The sequence below is a fragment of the Marmota marmota genome, unplaced genomic scaffold (genome assembly GCF_001458135.2).
Source record: "Marmota marmota marmota unplaced genomic scaffold, marMar, whole genome shotgun sequence".
NCBI classification, from domain to species: Eukaryota; Metazoa; Chordata; class Mammalia; order Rodentia; family Sciuridae; genus Marmota; species Marmota marmota.
The window spans coordinates 8,521,386-8,537,289 of NW_026000020.1; the positions used below are offsets into that span (position 1 = coordinate 8,521,386).

Below are 15,904 nucleotides of genomic sequence, written 5' to 3' on the forward strand. Positions count from 1 at the left end.
TCTTCAGTTCTGTGGTTTCTCTTGGAGCTGCAAAGCCTAGACTGGTCAGCCGTACAGAACCTTCCGGAACTGCTGAAAGGCAGGGTTGCTGAGCTACCAGTGGTTTTCACCCTCAGTGGGCAGGTGCCATGAGACATGAGCCTCCGTGCCTCCTGCTTCAGCCCCTTCCCATCACATTTAGGGACTTACAGGGACTCAGCTAGCCCCTACTTGGAGGTACCTGGCCTGCAAGGTCTCTTTCGTCTCTGGTACCCTCTAGGTATTGGGATATGCAGCTATGGCCCTAAAGCATGGCAGGATCTCGCCTTTCCTTGACCCTGACTCCCCACGTGTGCACGATGCCGTCTCCTCACCTGGTGCACTCCAGAATCATGCTCCCACTGGAAGGGGAGGGAAGAGGAAGACAGAGCATCCCAAGGCAGAAGAGTACTGCTGGGGCCTGTTCATCAGGCAGTGCAGGCAAGAGCCCTGAGGTGCTGCTGGACACCAGGAACGAGAAGGAGGTGCCACAGCGGCCCTGACACCCCACCCCCACCCCACTCCTCACTGATGCTATTTTTTTGTTCAGTTTGGTTTTTTGCACTGTGAATTAAACCCAGGGGCACTCAGCCACTGAGCCACATCCCCAGGATTTCTTAATTTTTTATTTCTCACTAAGTTGCTTAGGGCCTTGCTAAGTTGCTGAGGCTGGTCCTGAACTTGCAATCCTCCTGCCTCAGCCTCTCCTTTACTCAGAGGCTGCCAATTCAAATGTTCATGACATCTGAGAAATACCTTATAGCAGCCTCTGGAGGTGTGAACCAGACAGCTGGGTAGCACCGCCCAGCGCAGCTGACACATCAAGTCAATCATCACAGCACGCAGCAAAGAAGGTGAGGAACTGCATGTTCCTGTGATAGGGGCTCAAAATAACCCTGTAAATATCTTGATGTATTTTTCTTTGCAGTATAATCAGTGTTCAGCGTTCAGACAATGGGTCGTATGTCTGTAAGATGAAGATAAACAATGATGAGATTGTGTCCGACCCCATCTACATCGAGGTACAAGGTAAGGCCAGAGGCCAGGGGTCCCATTGCCCAAGAGCTGTTTGTTTTAGGGCTTGTAATAAACATTTTGTGTGCAATGTCTGGCATTTGGCCTATCTCCCCCGCCTTTTTCTTCTTCTTCTTTTTTTTTAGTTGTATACGGACACAAATATCTTTATTTACTTATTTTTATGTGGTGCTGAGGATCGAACCCAGGGCCTCATACCTGCAAGGCAAGTGCTCAGTCATATAAAGCCTGAGCTTTATACTAGCACCAGAGGAGAAATCAAAAGGGACTGTGGACCTCCTTGTCCACAGTTGTTTATAATTTTAAAAAACCTGAGGTTGTCCAGGCGTAGTGGGGCACACCTCTAATCCCAGCAGCTCGGGAGGCGAGGCAGGAGCACTGAGAGTTCAAAGCCAGCTTCAGCAATGTAGTGAGGCCTTAAGCAACTCAGTGAGACCCTGTTAAACACCCTTGGGTTCAATCCCTGGTACCAAAAAAAAAAAAAAAAAAAAATGCTAAGGACTTTTTTCGTTGCTGTCCAGTTCTTGGAGCTGGCACAGGTACTGCCCCCCTGAGCAAGTGGCCCTTTGCGTGCTACTGGGCATTCTTTCCTGTCTTGCTTGTGTTTTGGTCCAACACGGGAGGGTGACTGGTTTACTGGACTGGGTTAGCAGTTGAGTCTGGACTATTCTTGGGGCTTCAGGCCCCCACAAGTTTCTCTGGGCACATAGCTTGAAGAAATTCCATGCCCTATTTCACAACATCACATGGGTTGTCAGACACCAGATAAGGTGTCTGCCTTTGAGGAACCTGACCGGGTGGGAAAGGTGAGAACAGGTGACCCTGGGCCTGGGGTCCTGCAGGTGGGGTTGGCATGTCTGGGTCTGCTCCTCCCCTGAGTGCTCCCCTCCCAGGCATCTGCATCCCTGCCATCGAAAGTGCCCAGCCAGCAGAGCCATCAGGTCCCCTCTGTCTTTTTTACTTTTTCCTGAGCTTCCCCGTTGCAGGCTGTAGAACAGGCTTTTCAGCCACAAGCATTTCCATCTAAAGGCTCCTCCACTATCCATTCTTTTGTGAACCTGAACTTGATACCCACTAGTGCTGCGGGAGGGAGGCAGGAGAGAGGAATGGGTAGAGGGTGGGAGAGGTGGAGTCCGGGAGGGGGCTCCTCTGGGAAGTCCCTTTGGGACCTCTGCACTGGTCTGGCTGTTAGCGCACCAACTAAAGGGGAGGGGGTCTCCTAGATTTGCTGTTAATCTGGGGAAAAAAATTTAGAGGATATTTTACTTATTAGAATCCCAGGGGGAAAAAAAAATAAAAAAACCCAGGACAGAAACACATTAAGTTTTGGAAAGTCTTGAAACAGGAAAAGGAATCCTATTTCACAAATGTCCTACCTCAGATCTGTGAGATTCCAATCCCCAAAGAACACAATTTGAATGCCTGGGGACAGTGGGTTTGATCTGCTAACATTTCAGACCCATGCCCCCAGATGGTACTCACCGCCTTCTCAGAGATATTTTCCAAGCTTCCCTGTATCCCTGGGTCTGGAGTCACGGTAGGAATCTCGGAGCTGTGTCTGTCCTCTTTATCTGAGAACGTGCTTTGGAAAGTGCGCTGCCCTACACAACTGTCTGAATTTTGCGGGGTGCGTGTACTGAAGCGCCAGTCCAGGGCCTGAGTGTGCCAACCGCTGTCCGGTCTGGATTTCAAAATCCGTTATCACACACAGGAGACTGGCCTCTACACTTGGTCGCTGTATAACGTAGCTTCTCTGTTTGTTCTGGTGAGAAACCTGCCCTCTGGTCCAGGCTCAGAACAACACTTAAGAACTGTCCCCTGCTGGTCAAATCAGTTCTGAGTCACCTTTGGGGACTGTCCTAGAAAGCCAGCTAGAGGCGGACTGACAAGAATGACCCTCTGGGCTTTCTTATCCAAATTTAGGGAGGCCATTTCAGCCTCAAAGTGGGACACAAATCTCCTGTCCCCAGTGCTGGTCAGTTGGGACCCCCCATGGGCTCTGCTTCTGATCTGGGTGGGAAACACGCTGTGGTCTGAACTCTCTCTGCAGGACTTCCTCACTTCACCAAGCAGCCCGAGAGCATGAATGTCACCAGGAACACCGCCTTCAACCTCACCTGTCAGGCCGTGGGCCCCCCTGAGCCCGTCAACATTTTCTGGGTGCAAAACAGCAGCCGCATTAATGAACAACCCGAAAAATCCCCCTCCGTTCTCACCGTGCCTGGTAAGCCCAAGCGGGTGCTTGTGTATTCATTCATTATTATTACTTTTCTTTAATTTATGTATTTATTTGATCTCGGGCAGAAGAGATCAAAAGCTTGGTGACCCTGGTGGCTCACCATCCACCGGCAGGACAGAAGGGTGAGAGGCGCAGGTATGGCCGCCGAGGTTAGGGGGACCAGGCGGATGGGCAGGCAGGTAGGGACCACTGTTGGAGGGTATCGGGGGCTGGGCTTGGGAGTGGGCAAGCGCACTGCTCCAGTGGTCAGGTGGCCAAGCAGGTGACTTTGAGCATGGCCGAGCCAGCCCGAGTCCTGCTCACCACCCCGTGGGAGAGGGCAGCCCTGGTCCTGCTGCCCCTGCAGGAGCTGCACCTGAGAAGCCACCAAGGTGAGGACCTCACTGAGATCAATAGCAAGAAAGTGGCCACTGGGCACTGCAGGGGCAGGAATCTGAGTTGCCGAGGGACTGTGGCTGACCTGCCGCCACTCCTCCATAGGCTGGATTTCCACGCAAACGAGGGTACCTCAGCTTTGTTCCCCACCCTGGGGACAAGGCTGTTCACAGAGTTGGTCCCCTTCAGCAGCATCTGGAAGTCCCCTCCCTGCTGTGCCTGAGGGTGTGCTGGGCATTGGAGACACCCTCCTCCTCTGTATTGAGCCTCCTTCTAGGCGGGGGCTGGGGGTGGGGGTCAGTTCTGGATGTCAGCACCCTCCCCCCCATCCTGGCCCTCCTGCTTCTCCCACAATGGCCTTGAACTTGAGTCTCCAGCCCCAACCCCCTAGCATTTCTGCTTGCTGAGTATGTGGACATCTTAAAATGCAACCCTCCACCACCCCAGACTTGTTCCGCCCCGAATTCCCCTTCTGGGTAAATAATGTCACCCACCGCCCATGCTTTCTTCCCTTTCCTCTTTTGTCACGTTGAGTGCCATCAGCAGTTCTGAGTTCTGCCTGCACAGTACAGCTGACTCTGCCCTTTCTCCAGCTCTACTGCTGATCCTGTGATCCCGGTCACCGCCAGCTCTCCCGCACTGGCCTGTCCCCACTCCTGTCCTCTCTCCTTAGCAGTAGACCATGTCGGTCAGCCATTTGCTGAAAACCCTGCCGTGGCTTTAGTTGTTTTGACTGAGGCCCAGAGCCCCTCCTGCCTTGCTCCTGCACCCGGCTCCTCCCTCTCTCCTCCACCCTGTCATGTTCCTTTCTGCCCCAGGACCTTTGCACTCTCTCCTTTCTGCCTCAAGTGTCCTCCCCTCTGCCCTTCCTTCCATCCACAACTGGAGACTCCCTCCCTGATTACCCATCCCCACCCTCCACTGACTCCTCCTCTCAGATTCTTCCATTGCAGCTGTCCAAGTCCTAGGTCTCCTTATGGGTCCTCTCCAGGAGTTCACCTGTATACCCAGGGCCTGAGGCAGGGCCAGGCCTGCAGCAGGGCTCAGCGGCTCCTTAGGCCGTGGGTGGTCAGCAGGGGAATGCCAGCCCTGGGGACGGCCCCTGCGGTGCTTTTCCAACCCTGACTGCAGGAGGAACTGAGGATTTTTTCCTCCCTTCATCTGAGTTTTCTTGAGTTTCTCCAGGTGATTGATAACTAAGCAAATTCTGTGCTCAAAATCTACTTAAAATCAGGCTCTTTGCCTTCTGTAAGGTGACTGCTCTGAAGTCCCCTAAGAGACACTTTGTCCATCCAGGTAAAGTTGACATACAACGCAGTGTAGAACGTACGCATTCCACACAGCGAGCCCAGGTCAGCGTAGACACCGGGTAACCAGCAGTTCAGCGTCACTGTCCCCTCCGAACGTCCTCGCGGTCCCTGCTGGGCAGTCACAGGCAGCACTGCCCTTTGTCTGTCATCTTGGGCTGGTTTTGCCTCCTCTTGAACTTCACGCAGGCTTCCCTCGCTGGCATGGTGTCTGTGACCACGTTCCTTGCTGTGGCACCGTGTTGTCGGTGACCCCATTCCTTGCTGTGGCACCGTGAGGGTTATTTTTTACTGCCGGTAGTAATCCACTGTATCATGCATGGACTGGTTTATCCATTGGTTGAGAGAAGCTCAGGCTGATCGTGGCTGTTGGCTGTGATGGATACTCTAGCCAAGCGCATTCATTTGTAAGTCTTTCGGTGACTTGTGTTTTTTACTTATTCTTAGCAAACACCTAGGAACAGAGTGGCAGGGTCACATGATGGGTGTATGTTGAACATCTAAAGAAACCACCAAACTGGTTTCCCAAGCGACCATACCATGTTCCATTCCCTGACACAGAGGGTGAGATCCGCTTGCCCCTGCTGTCACAGAGCCAAAGCCACCCGGCTGGTCCCTTCCCACCAGTTCTTGTGGTCCCTGTAAAGATCAAATGTGTTGCACATAGTAGGTGGCATGAGTTTATTCAAGGGATAGGAACAAAGGAAAAGGGGACACTCTTGAGGGAGAGAGTGGATCCTCCCAGGGAGGAGAGGGATGACCTGCCCTCTGCCCTCCAGTTTTATTGATTTTTGGTTCTGGGGATTGAACTCACGGGCACTCCACCACTGAGCCACATCCCCAGCCCGATATTTTATTTTGAGACAGGGTCTCACTAAGCTGCTCAGTACCTTGCTAAGTTGCTGAGTCTGGCTTTGAACTCTCCATCCTCCTGCCTCAGCCTCCAAGCTGCTGGGATTACAGGTGTGCCCTATAAAGCAGAAACCGACGGGCGGGATCAGGAACCAGGGAACAAGAATGAGGCACCAAGAAGGTTTATTGGGGGGCGTTCCCAGGCGAGGTTCACTGGTCCCTGAAAGGGTGAGGGCCTCGGGGGCGGGAGAGGCAGGAGCAGTGCTAATAAGGAAACTGGGATGAGGAGCCCAGGCCATCTACATTGCAGCCGAGTTTAGGGTCATCGTGTCTGTCGCGGGTTGGTCAGGGCTGATGCAAGTTGACAGGGCGATTGCTTCAGCCAGGAACCTTGGTGGTAGGGGGTCCGTTGCCACGTCAGCTTCTGATTGGCCATTTTGGGCCAGGTGGAAAGTCCCGGGCCACAGCCCCCTTGAAAGGGAGGGGGAAGGGAAGGCTGCAGACAGCGTGCAACACCACCACATCCAGCTTGCCCTCCAGTTTTATTGGGGGTCCCAGGGACGTTTCCCAGGAGTCCCACTCAGGTCCACTCCTTGGCTTTGACTGACATCAGGATTGCCGCAGACTTCCGAGTCCCCATTTCATAAGGTCTTACCCAAGGAGGGGAGGCTTTCCTATTACACTGAAATGCGAAAATCCAGGACTCTGCCTAGCTGGGCCTAGAACTCTAGAACTCGTTCTTACAGGTGTTGTGGTTGAGGGCTTGGCTCTGAATTACCCGGACTCCCTGAGTCCCAGAAGCTGGGCTGAATAAAGGTCACAGAGGTGCCCCCTGTAGGGTACCTTTTGTGCTGCTCATTTGGGAGGAGCCTGGGCCTGCATTTCCCTACCTACCCCCTGCAGATAGGGGGTACTTGGGTGAGGAATGCAGCCTTAAGCCAGGCTGCAGGGAATTTGCCCTTTCCAAGCAGAGTGGCACCGTGGGCCACTCTGGGCTCATCCCCTCACCTCAAATTCCTTCTGCTCCCAGCTGTTCCCTGTCACCACCACATCCTTGGTGGGACACTAGATATGGTCAGTCATCTTAATCCTAGACATCCTAGTGGATGTCAGGTCATCCAGTATTGTGATTTTGATTTATTTTCTTGACATCCGATTCTAGCTTAGACTTAGAAAAGATTTCTGATCTTGTGCCCATCTTTCTTTCTTTCTTTCTTTCTTTTTTTTTTTTTTTTTTGTTGATATCAGGGATTGAATCCAGGGGCGCTTAACCACTGAGTCTCATCCCCAGCCCTTTTTAGTTTTTATTTTGAGACAGGGTCTCAATAAAGTGCTTAAGGCCTCACTAAGGTGCTGAGGCTGGCTTTGAACTTGTGATCCTCCTGCCTCAGCCTCCCAAGCTTCTGGGATTACAGGCGTGGGCCACCCCGCCTGGCACAAGATGAAGTTTTAAGATATGTGTACCTTGTATAATGCTATTGAGTTATCAAAGGCTTTACCTTATACAATTACCATTTTTTGTGGAAAACCATCTGTGTATAGGAAAGATTTCTGAAAGAGTTCAAGGACAACGTGGGCATATTTTAAATTCTGATACATTTTAAACTCCTCCTCAAAGGACCTTGGCCATTTGCACTTTCTTAGTAAAGTGCAACGGTAACAGCCTTTGGGTTTTGCCAGTCTGATAACTCTCTCAGAATGCACTAGTTCCCCCTTCCCTGAGGTTTTGCTTTCTATGGTTTCTGTTACCCATGGTTAACCAAGGTCCAAAAATACCGCATGGAAATTTTTCAGAAATGTGAGGGAGAGAAAGACAGAGAGACCACACTCACATAGTTTTTATTGTAGTACATTGTGGTAATCCTCCTATTTTGCTGTTAGTTGCCATTGTTAAGCTTGCAGTGTGTCTAAGTGGTAAATTAAGCTTTACGATCAGTGTATATTCTAGGAAACCCCAGTGTAGCAGGGGTCAGTACTGTCCATGGTTCCTCGCATCCCCTGCAGTGCTGAGATCTCTCCCGCTGGTAAGGGGCACTTCTGCATCAGATTCACCCCTCCATCTATTTCCAGGAGAGGTCTTGAGGCAGGACCTGAGATGATTCTGGGCACATCCTCAAGGGCTAGTTCAGTGGCTGGTGTGCAGGGAGGGCAGCAGTGACCAGCCGGAGGGCTCGCAGGGCAGCATTGGCAAGAAGACGCCTGCCCGGCACCAGGTGGAAGTGGTCACTAGCATTTCATAGAGAGCTGGACTCAGCTGTTGTAGAATTTCGAGGGTAGAGACAGATGTGACCTAAATGAAGAACTCTTACTGAAACCACCGAGTTGACGTTCTGCCCTGGTTTCTAAATGAACAGCACCCCGTTGCTCAAGCACCCTTCCTAGTTGTGAGGCCGGTGAGTAGCTGGCTGCTGACTTCTCAGCAAGAGTATTTTTTTTAAGAAGGGAGACCAGGAGAGGATGGGGACAGGGGACCAGGGTGGAGGGAAGGGAAAGAGGAGGTAACGGAAAACAGAATTCACCAAATTATGTTATGTGCAAATACAAATATATCACGGAATCCCATTATTTTGTATGATTATAATGCACCAATAAAAAAGGCATTTTTTGTTGTTCTTTTGTTTTTTTTTAGAAAAGAATAGTTTTACTAGGATTCAGATTAATGATATCAAAAGAACTTGTTAAATGTACATTTTGATCAATTCTATTTTATGACAATTTCCATCACAATTCATATGGCCTGGGCCAGGATGGTGTTGCAGGCCTGGAAACTTAGGGGCTCTAGAGGAGGCTGAGGCAGGAGGATCAGGAGTTCAAAGCCAGCCTCAGCAAAAGCAAGGCCCTAAGCAACTCAGTTTTGTAAATAAAATACAAAACAGGGCCAGATATGTGACTCAGTGGCCAAGTGCCCTTGAGTTCAGTCCCCAGTACCCCACCCCCTCAAAAAAAAAAAAATTGCCTGAACATGCAGCTGTGCACCTTTGCTTTGGCTCCTTGGGGAGGGGGTGACCAGCACCCAGCACCTCTGTTCAGCCAGCCCGGAATCCCACAGCTCTTATCAAATGCCCGTTTACTGCAGAACGGGTAACTGGTGCTCTGCTGTGAAGGTCGGGTGATGTGATGTTGCAGCCATGGTAGACACCTGAGGCATCGCCAGGTTCTTCCCTCTTCCCAGACACCCTGCAGTCACCAAGATCTGCACGTCATCGTTCTCAGATGCCAGCTCGTTCCCTCCCTCCCTCCCTCTGCTTCTGCACCACTGTGGCCTTGATTCAGACTTTCCTGGCTCCTCGCCAAGACTTTTGCTGTCACATCCTAACCACGGTCCTGGGCTGCATGTCCTCGTGCCCTGTGCCCCCAGCCACCTACATAGTGAGTCACTCTCCGTTTCAGCAGAGGGATTCCTCTAAAATACCAGGTTATCGTTTCTGGCTGGACTTCCCAGTACCCACGGGTTACTACCACGCAGTGCTTAAGATCCTCTGGTCTCCTGCCTGGCCTGCGGGGGTGGGGGGTGGGGGGGGCTGTTCCTGAGGCCTAATGAGCCTCCCGTGGGACAGCGCCCTCTAGCCAGGCCTTTGCCAGTTCTGTGAAGTTACTAGAATGGGGTTTGTATTTTTTGTGGTGCTGGAGGTGGAATCCAGGGCTCCACCTCTGAGCCCCGCCCCAGCCCAGGACTTCAGATCCCCCGTGCAGAACCAGAGGAGGCTTGGGTTAATCAGGGAGAGCCCTGCGTGGCACAGGCCACCGACCGCCTGCGGGGACTCTGTCAGGCCAGCTGCTTGCTGAGTGTTCCCAGGCCTTTGGATTTTGTAACGCTGTGCAAGAACTGCAGAAAAACCTAGTTACATCCATTTTTAACCTCACCCAAGCTTTGGTTTGATGCCTGAGTCCCTCCCCCGGGTGCATGCTGGGGGACTGGGTCAGAGACCCCTCTGTCTTGAGCTGCCTGTGTCCCCCACCCACTGAGGAGGCTTACAGGGGGACCCAGCCCCTCTTGACAATGACCTCTGGGGGCTCTTGCCCCGTCCCTTCTACTGAGAGAATTCCACCTGGGGACGTGGGTTAGATGGGCCTGGAGGTTAAACCGCTTTGATCAAGTTTATTTATGTTTTAGTTTTTTCGCTGTGTAAGCATGTTTTTTTATTTGTTCTTTTTAGATGTACGTAACCCTAGAGTGTATTTTGACATATGCTACATATACGGAGCATAACTTCCCATTCTTGTGGTTGGACATGATGTGGAGTTTCTCTGGTCGTGTGTTCATATACGAACACAGGAAAGTGATGTCCGATTCATTCCACTGTCTTTCCCTTTCTCATCCCTTCCCTTCATTCCCATTTGTCTAACCCAGTGAACTTCTCTTCTTCCCTCCTGCCTGTGTTATTGCATATTAGTATCCACCTATCAGAGACAATATTCTGCCTTTGGTTTCTTGGGTCTGGCTTATTTCACTTAACACAATAGTCTCCAGTTCCACCCATTTACCAGCAAGTGCCATACTTTCATTCTTCTTTATGGCTGAGTAATAGTCCACTGTGTATATGAACCACATTTTCTTTATCCATTCATCTGTTGGAGGGTACTCAGGTTGGTTCCATTGAAAAACTCATTTTGAAAAGGAAGGCCATATGCTTTTCCCCTCTTGATACAAGTTTTCCTCCCCTCTGTGATATAGAGCTGTCTTTAAGGGACAAGAGCCAAGGAGCTTTGCCTCTAGGACTCCACTCTGAGGGAACCTAGCCAAGCACAGGTTGCATTCGGCGCTGTGGAGATCACTTTCTCCCGCTGACCACAGGACCCTGTTGGAGAACAGACCAGTTCTTCCCAGGGACTCAGCAAGGGGACAGCCTGTTCCTGTAGGAGTGACTCAAGGGAGCTCCTGTTGGGTGACAGACAATTCTCTGGCCATAAATCTGTACCTGGGAGTAAAACTTCCTCCTCCCCTCCCCCAAGCCACACAAGACGAAAACTGGTGCGGTCTCATGGGGTCTGCCTTGTGGTGAACAGCAGTGTACCCAAGCCTCTCCTGGTTTTGCTTTTTGTACCAGGAGGATGTAAGATCCTTGTAACCCGTGGGTGGGGACCGGGTGAAGGGTGCACGCCTCCGCTAGTGTTGCAACTTCTTGTGAATCTGAAAGACTTTCAAACTAAAAATTTTTTTTTTTTTCCTTTTAAAGAAGCACTTTGTCGGGGGGCACTGGGGGTGTTGCTCAAGGATGAAGCGCTTGCCTAGCGTGTTCAACGTCCCGGCTTGGATCCTCAGCACCTCAAACACAAACAAACAAAAACACCAAACACCAAAAATAAATAAGTGGATGGTATTTATTTAATAACCAATGACAGTGGAGCACATCACAGCTTAGTGCTGAAGATCTCTGGCTTGGGTGGGCATGTAGACTGGTGCCACCCTGCTGTCGTGGGCCCCTGGGCAAGCACTGAACCGTTTTCTATAAGTTAGGGACAGTGGTGGCTACTTAAGAAAATGTTTATAAGGATTCAGTGAAATGAATTTAAAGCCCTTGTCCCAGGGGCAGTCTACAGGAATGGTTGACAGGGCTGGGGGTGGCTCTGTAGCAGGGCATGTGCCCAGCATGTACAGGATGTGCAAGGCTCCGGGTTCCTTCCCCAGTACTGAAGAGGTAAAAAAGGAGCCAGGCACCATGGTGCATTCCTGTCATCCCAGCAGCTCGGGAGGCTGAGGCAGGAGGATCATGAGTTCAAAGCAGCCTCAGCAACTTATCAAGGCCCTAAGCAACTTAGCAAGACCCTGTCTTTAAATAAAACATATAAAAGGGGCTGAGGATGTGGCCCAGTGGTTAAGTGCCCTGGGTTCAATCCATGGTACCAAAAAAAAAAAAAGGACTAGCATGCTTCCTGTTGGGATTTCCAATTTTTTCATGTTATTTTTGTATGCACTGGTTACTGTCCATTTCCAGTTGCCCTTTCCTTGACAGTGATGGACTTGTGCTGCTCTAACTTTTTATTTGCTAAAAACACTCGTTTTATGTTTAAATCCACATGCAGAAGATGGCTAAGCTAGTTTTCATTTTATTTAGTTGGCTATAGTATTAACATTCATTGTGATGATAGTAACAGTTACAATAGCCAGAATTTATACAAATCCATATGGAAGTCTCACAGTGCTTTCTGTAAAGATTTACTCTGAATCTCACAGACAGCTGTGACATAGTTAGGCTTTTTTGGGGGGGATACAGGGATTGAGCTCAGGGGCACTCAGCCACTGACCCATACCCCCGGCTTTCTTTTGTATTTTATTTAGAGACAGGGTCTCACTGAGTTGCTTAGGGCCTCGCTTTTGCTAAGGCTGGTTTTGAACTCATGATCCTCCTGCCTCAGCCTCCTGAGCCCCCTGGGATTACAGGTGTGCACCACCATACCCCGCATAGTTAGGCATTTTTAATATTTATTTTATAATCAGGAAACACTTTAGAGCTATTAAGAGACATGCTTGCTTAAAGTCTGTGCTCTGTGTAGCCCCTGGAGAGATCCTAGTAAAACACAAGTCAGATCACATCAGTCCTCTGCTCAAAGCTCCAAGTTTCTCACCCCAGTCTGAGAAAAAAGTGAAGGCCTAACCTGTTTTGTTTGCTAGGAGACTCCCAGCTCACCCCCCAAATTTCCTCACCCCAGGTCTTTCCCCAGAGTTCATTTCTCAAAAGAGCTGCCTCTAGCCCCTCTGCCACCTGCAATCACAGCCTGCTTTCCCACCCACCCTGACCCTCTGATCTTCTTCTGTTCCTCCATAGTACTTACCACCTTCTGACACAGCATGCAACCGACTTATTGAGATTATTGTTTATTGTCCATTTTTCCTCCATGCAAATGTGAGTTCTGTAAGGGCGGGGACCTTTGTTTTATCCATGGATATCCTCAGCTCCTGGAAAAATGGTGGCTAGTGAGGACTCCGGGAGCCCTTGCTAACTGCCTCAGGCAGGACGGGGAGAGTTCCAAGTTCTGAGCCCCGCTCTTTGTCTCTGGAGTGTGTTCTTCCACTGCTGCTTTCTTTGGCGGAAAAGTGGACACCAGAAAACTTAAATGAGGCGCAAACTTGTTCCTGTAGTCATTTTGCAGGGTTGCTTACTCCCCCAAGAATTGGCCTGTCTTCCTAGGAGTGCTTCCTCAGCAGTTCCGATTGTCCTTCCCTCGAGGGGACATCCTGTTTACTGAATGTTCCTTAACAACTTCTTTTGGATCTGTGTCACAGCCATCTTTTTTTTCAAACCAGCAGAAGACCAAGCAAGGGGGGCGTGAGCCTTGATCCTGGAGTTGGGCAGGAGAACTGGTGGCTGTGAGGGGGTGGCCTGGAGCAGAGCCCTGGCTTGGGCAGACTGGGGGCTTGGTGGCCTGGGACGTTCAGGAGAGAGTAGGAGGCAGGGTGGAGACTTCAGAGACCTAGGGGGGTGGATGGTTTTCTCCCTGGAAAACCACAAGGGTTTGGGCTATAAAACAAACAGATCTATTCCAGTCTGGTAGTTACTGTCCATCCACAGAAGGGGAACCGGCCAGTGAGATGAAGCCACCTTCCTAGTGCACACTCATCCCTGGTCCTTCCAGACTCAGAAGTGAGCCTCTGGGTGGGGAGCTAGTGTCCTAAACCATAAAAGTCTAACTCAAAAAACTGAGCAGGGGGGCTGCAGCTCAGTGGTAGAGCGCCTGCCTAGCAGGAGCGAGTTCCTGGCTTCCGTCCCCAGCAACACACACACACACAGAACATGAAGAAGTCTGTATTGGGCCCGGCAAGGTGACGCACCCCTGTAATCCTAGTGGCTTGGGAGGCTGAGGCAGGAGGATCGCAAGTTCAAGGCCAGCCTCAGCAGCAGAGAGGCGCTAAGCAACTCAGGGAGACCCTGTCTCTAAATAAAATACAAATAGGGGCTGGGGATGTGGCTCAGTGGACGAGTGAGTGCCCCTGGGTTCAGTCCCCAGTAAACCCCGCTAATATGGAAGTCTGTATTGGGCTTTAAGGGTGTGTCTGGTTTGCAGGGAGAGTGCCTTCGGTTTGGTTGGATTCTGCGTCTCTGCGCACCCGTGGCCTGTCCTTGATGTGGGTGCCCACCCTGCTGCAGTGGTTGGCACTTCTGAGCTGGTGTGGGCGTCAGGAGGCTTGCTCTGAATAGTTGTCCTGAGCTGTGGACACTTTGTAAAGAAGCAGAGAGAAAGAAAACGCCCTCTCTCCTGACCTCCAGTGGTGCCCCCCCCCACACTTGCCCCTCCACATGGGCAAGCCTCCCAGGCCCAGGGGGTGCGTCCGTCACCCACTCTAAGGACCTGCAGCTGCACCGTGGTCTTCCACTTTCTGCTCCTGACCAGGTTGGATAGATTTTGTTCTTTGTAGTGTTTCCTGAGAGTTTTGATAAGAATAACTGAAGTCCAATGGTGGGTTTAACCTGCATGTCTGTCCCCCAGAACATAAAAAGTGTGGGTGAGTAGGTCCCAGGGCCTTCTGAGGGAGCCCCTGTGTCTCCTGAACAAGAACCGAGCCAGCAAGTTCGCGGGTGACCTGGGCATCGCCTTTGGGAGCTCAGGACCTGGAAGGTTAAAAGTGACCCCTGTACAGTCTTAAGCATTGAGAACCAACCCAGCCAGCTGTGGTGGCAGATGTAATGCCAGTGGCTTGGGAGGCTAAGGCAGGAGGATCACAAGTTAAGGCCAGCCTAGCAACTTAGTGAGACCCTGTCTCAAAAAAAATTTTTTAAAGGCACTAGGGATGTGGGTAGTGGTTAAGCACCTTGTGTTAAATCTACAATATAAAAGAAAAAAATTCTTGAGAACCCAACAGCTTTTGTTTATGTGAACTGCATCTGAATTAGAAATTAAAATGGAAAAATTTTAGAACACAAGAATACACAGCACCTATTTCTTTTGGCTAATGGAGAGAGTTATGAGGTCATCACACAACATACAGCGTCTGGAAAACCCTTCTGGAAAATTCCATCATACATTCCTGAGACAATGAGAGCGAAAAGAATAGACAACATGTTATTATTATGAAAATGGTTTTTACTTGAGAAAGACTGACTGTGGGGAAAGGTGCGTCCTGGAACGAATCTCTGAGCTGCGCTTTGAGAACGGCTGCCCTGCTACATTGACTTGGAGCTAAGAAATTCCTGACCACCGTATCGACAGAAAATTCCAACTTTATCCAGCAAAAAAGGTGCACTACTAATAAAGTTGTCATTTTTAAGTTTAAAGATTACTTATGTTGTTTTAAGCAGTTGAATCCTAACAATAAATAGAATCAACCCAGCAGAAAGAAATTTCTTCCAATTTCAGTGTATTTTTTATGTCAAGAAGAATCCTAGGGTTATTCATCAAAGACTTTCAAACACACACGAATGCTCTTATGATGGAATTCTCAGGGAGAAGTACATGACTGGTGAAGAAGGTGAGCAGGATGGTGCATGCTGTGATCCCAGAGCTCTGGAGGCTGAGGTAGGAGGATCACAAGTTCAAAACCAGCCTCAGCAACATAGTGAGGTCCTAAGCAACTCAGCCAGACCCTGTTTCCAAATAACACATAAAAAAGGGCTGGAGATGTGGCTCAGTGGTTAAGCACCCCTGGATTCAACCCCCAGTGAAAAAGAGTGTTTTCAATGGGCAATGTCAATGTTAGTGCCAAGATATTCGAGGTGGGGTTGGGTGTGGCTCAGTGGTAGAGGGCATGCTCAGCAAGTTCAAGGAGAGTATTCAATACACATAAAAGATACCCAAGGTCCTCAAATTATGTTTCTTGCAACTGCTTAAGTTCTTTTTTTTTTTTAAGAGAGAGAGAGAGAGAGAATTTTTTAATATTTATTTTTTTTGAAGTTTTCGGTGGACACAACATCTTTGTTGGTATGTGGTGCTAAGGATCGAATCCGGGCCGCACGCATGCCAGGTGAGCGCGCTACCGCTTGAGCCACATCCCCAGCCCCTTGCAACTGCTTAAATCATGAAAATTTTTAGAATACAAGCCTCAACATATCCAAGAGGTGATATGTATTTTTCACAATTCTTTTTTGATACAGGGGATCGAACCCAGGGACACTTAGTCAGTGAGCCACATCCCACCCACCCC

The 15,904-nt window shown here is 50.1% G+C and overlaps 1 protein-coding gene across 1 annotated transcript in view; it reads left to right on the plus strand.

Annotated features, from left to right (window-relative positions):
* Positions 1–15,904, plus strand: part of Mertk (MER proto-oncogene, tyrosine kinase) — an 81,252-nt gene that overhangs the window by 12,802 nt on the left and 52,546 nt on the right. The window contains exons 3-4 of the mRNA XM_015499633.1: positions 947–1,047; positions 3,104–3,277. Of these exons, the coding sequence (XP_015355119.1) occupies positions 947–1,047; positions 3,104–3,277 (275 nt within the window). The remainder of the gene's footprint in view (positions 1–946; positions 1,048–3,103; positions 3,278–15,904) is intronic.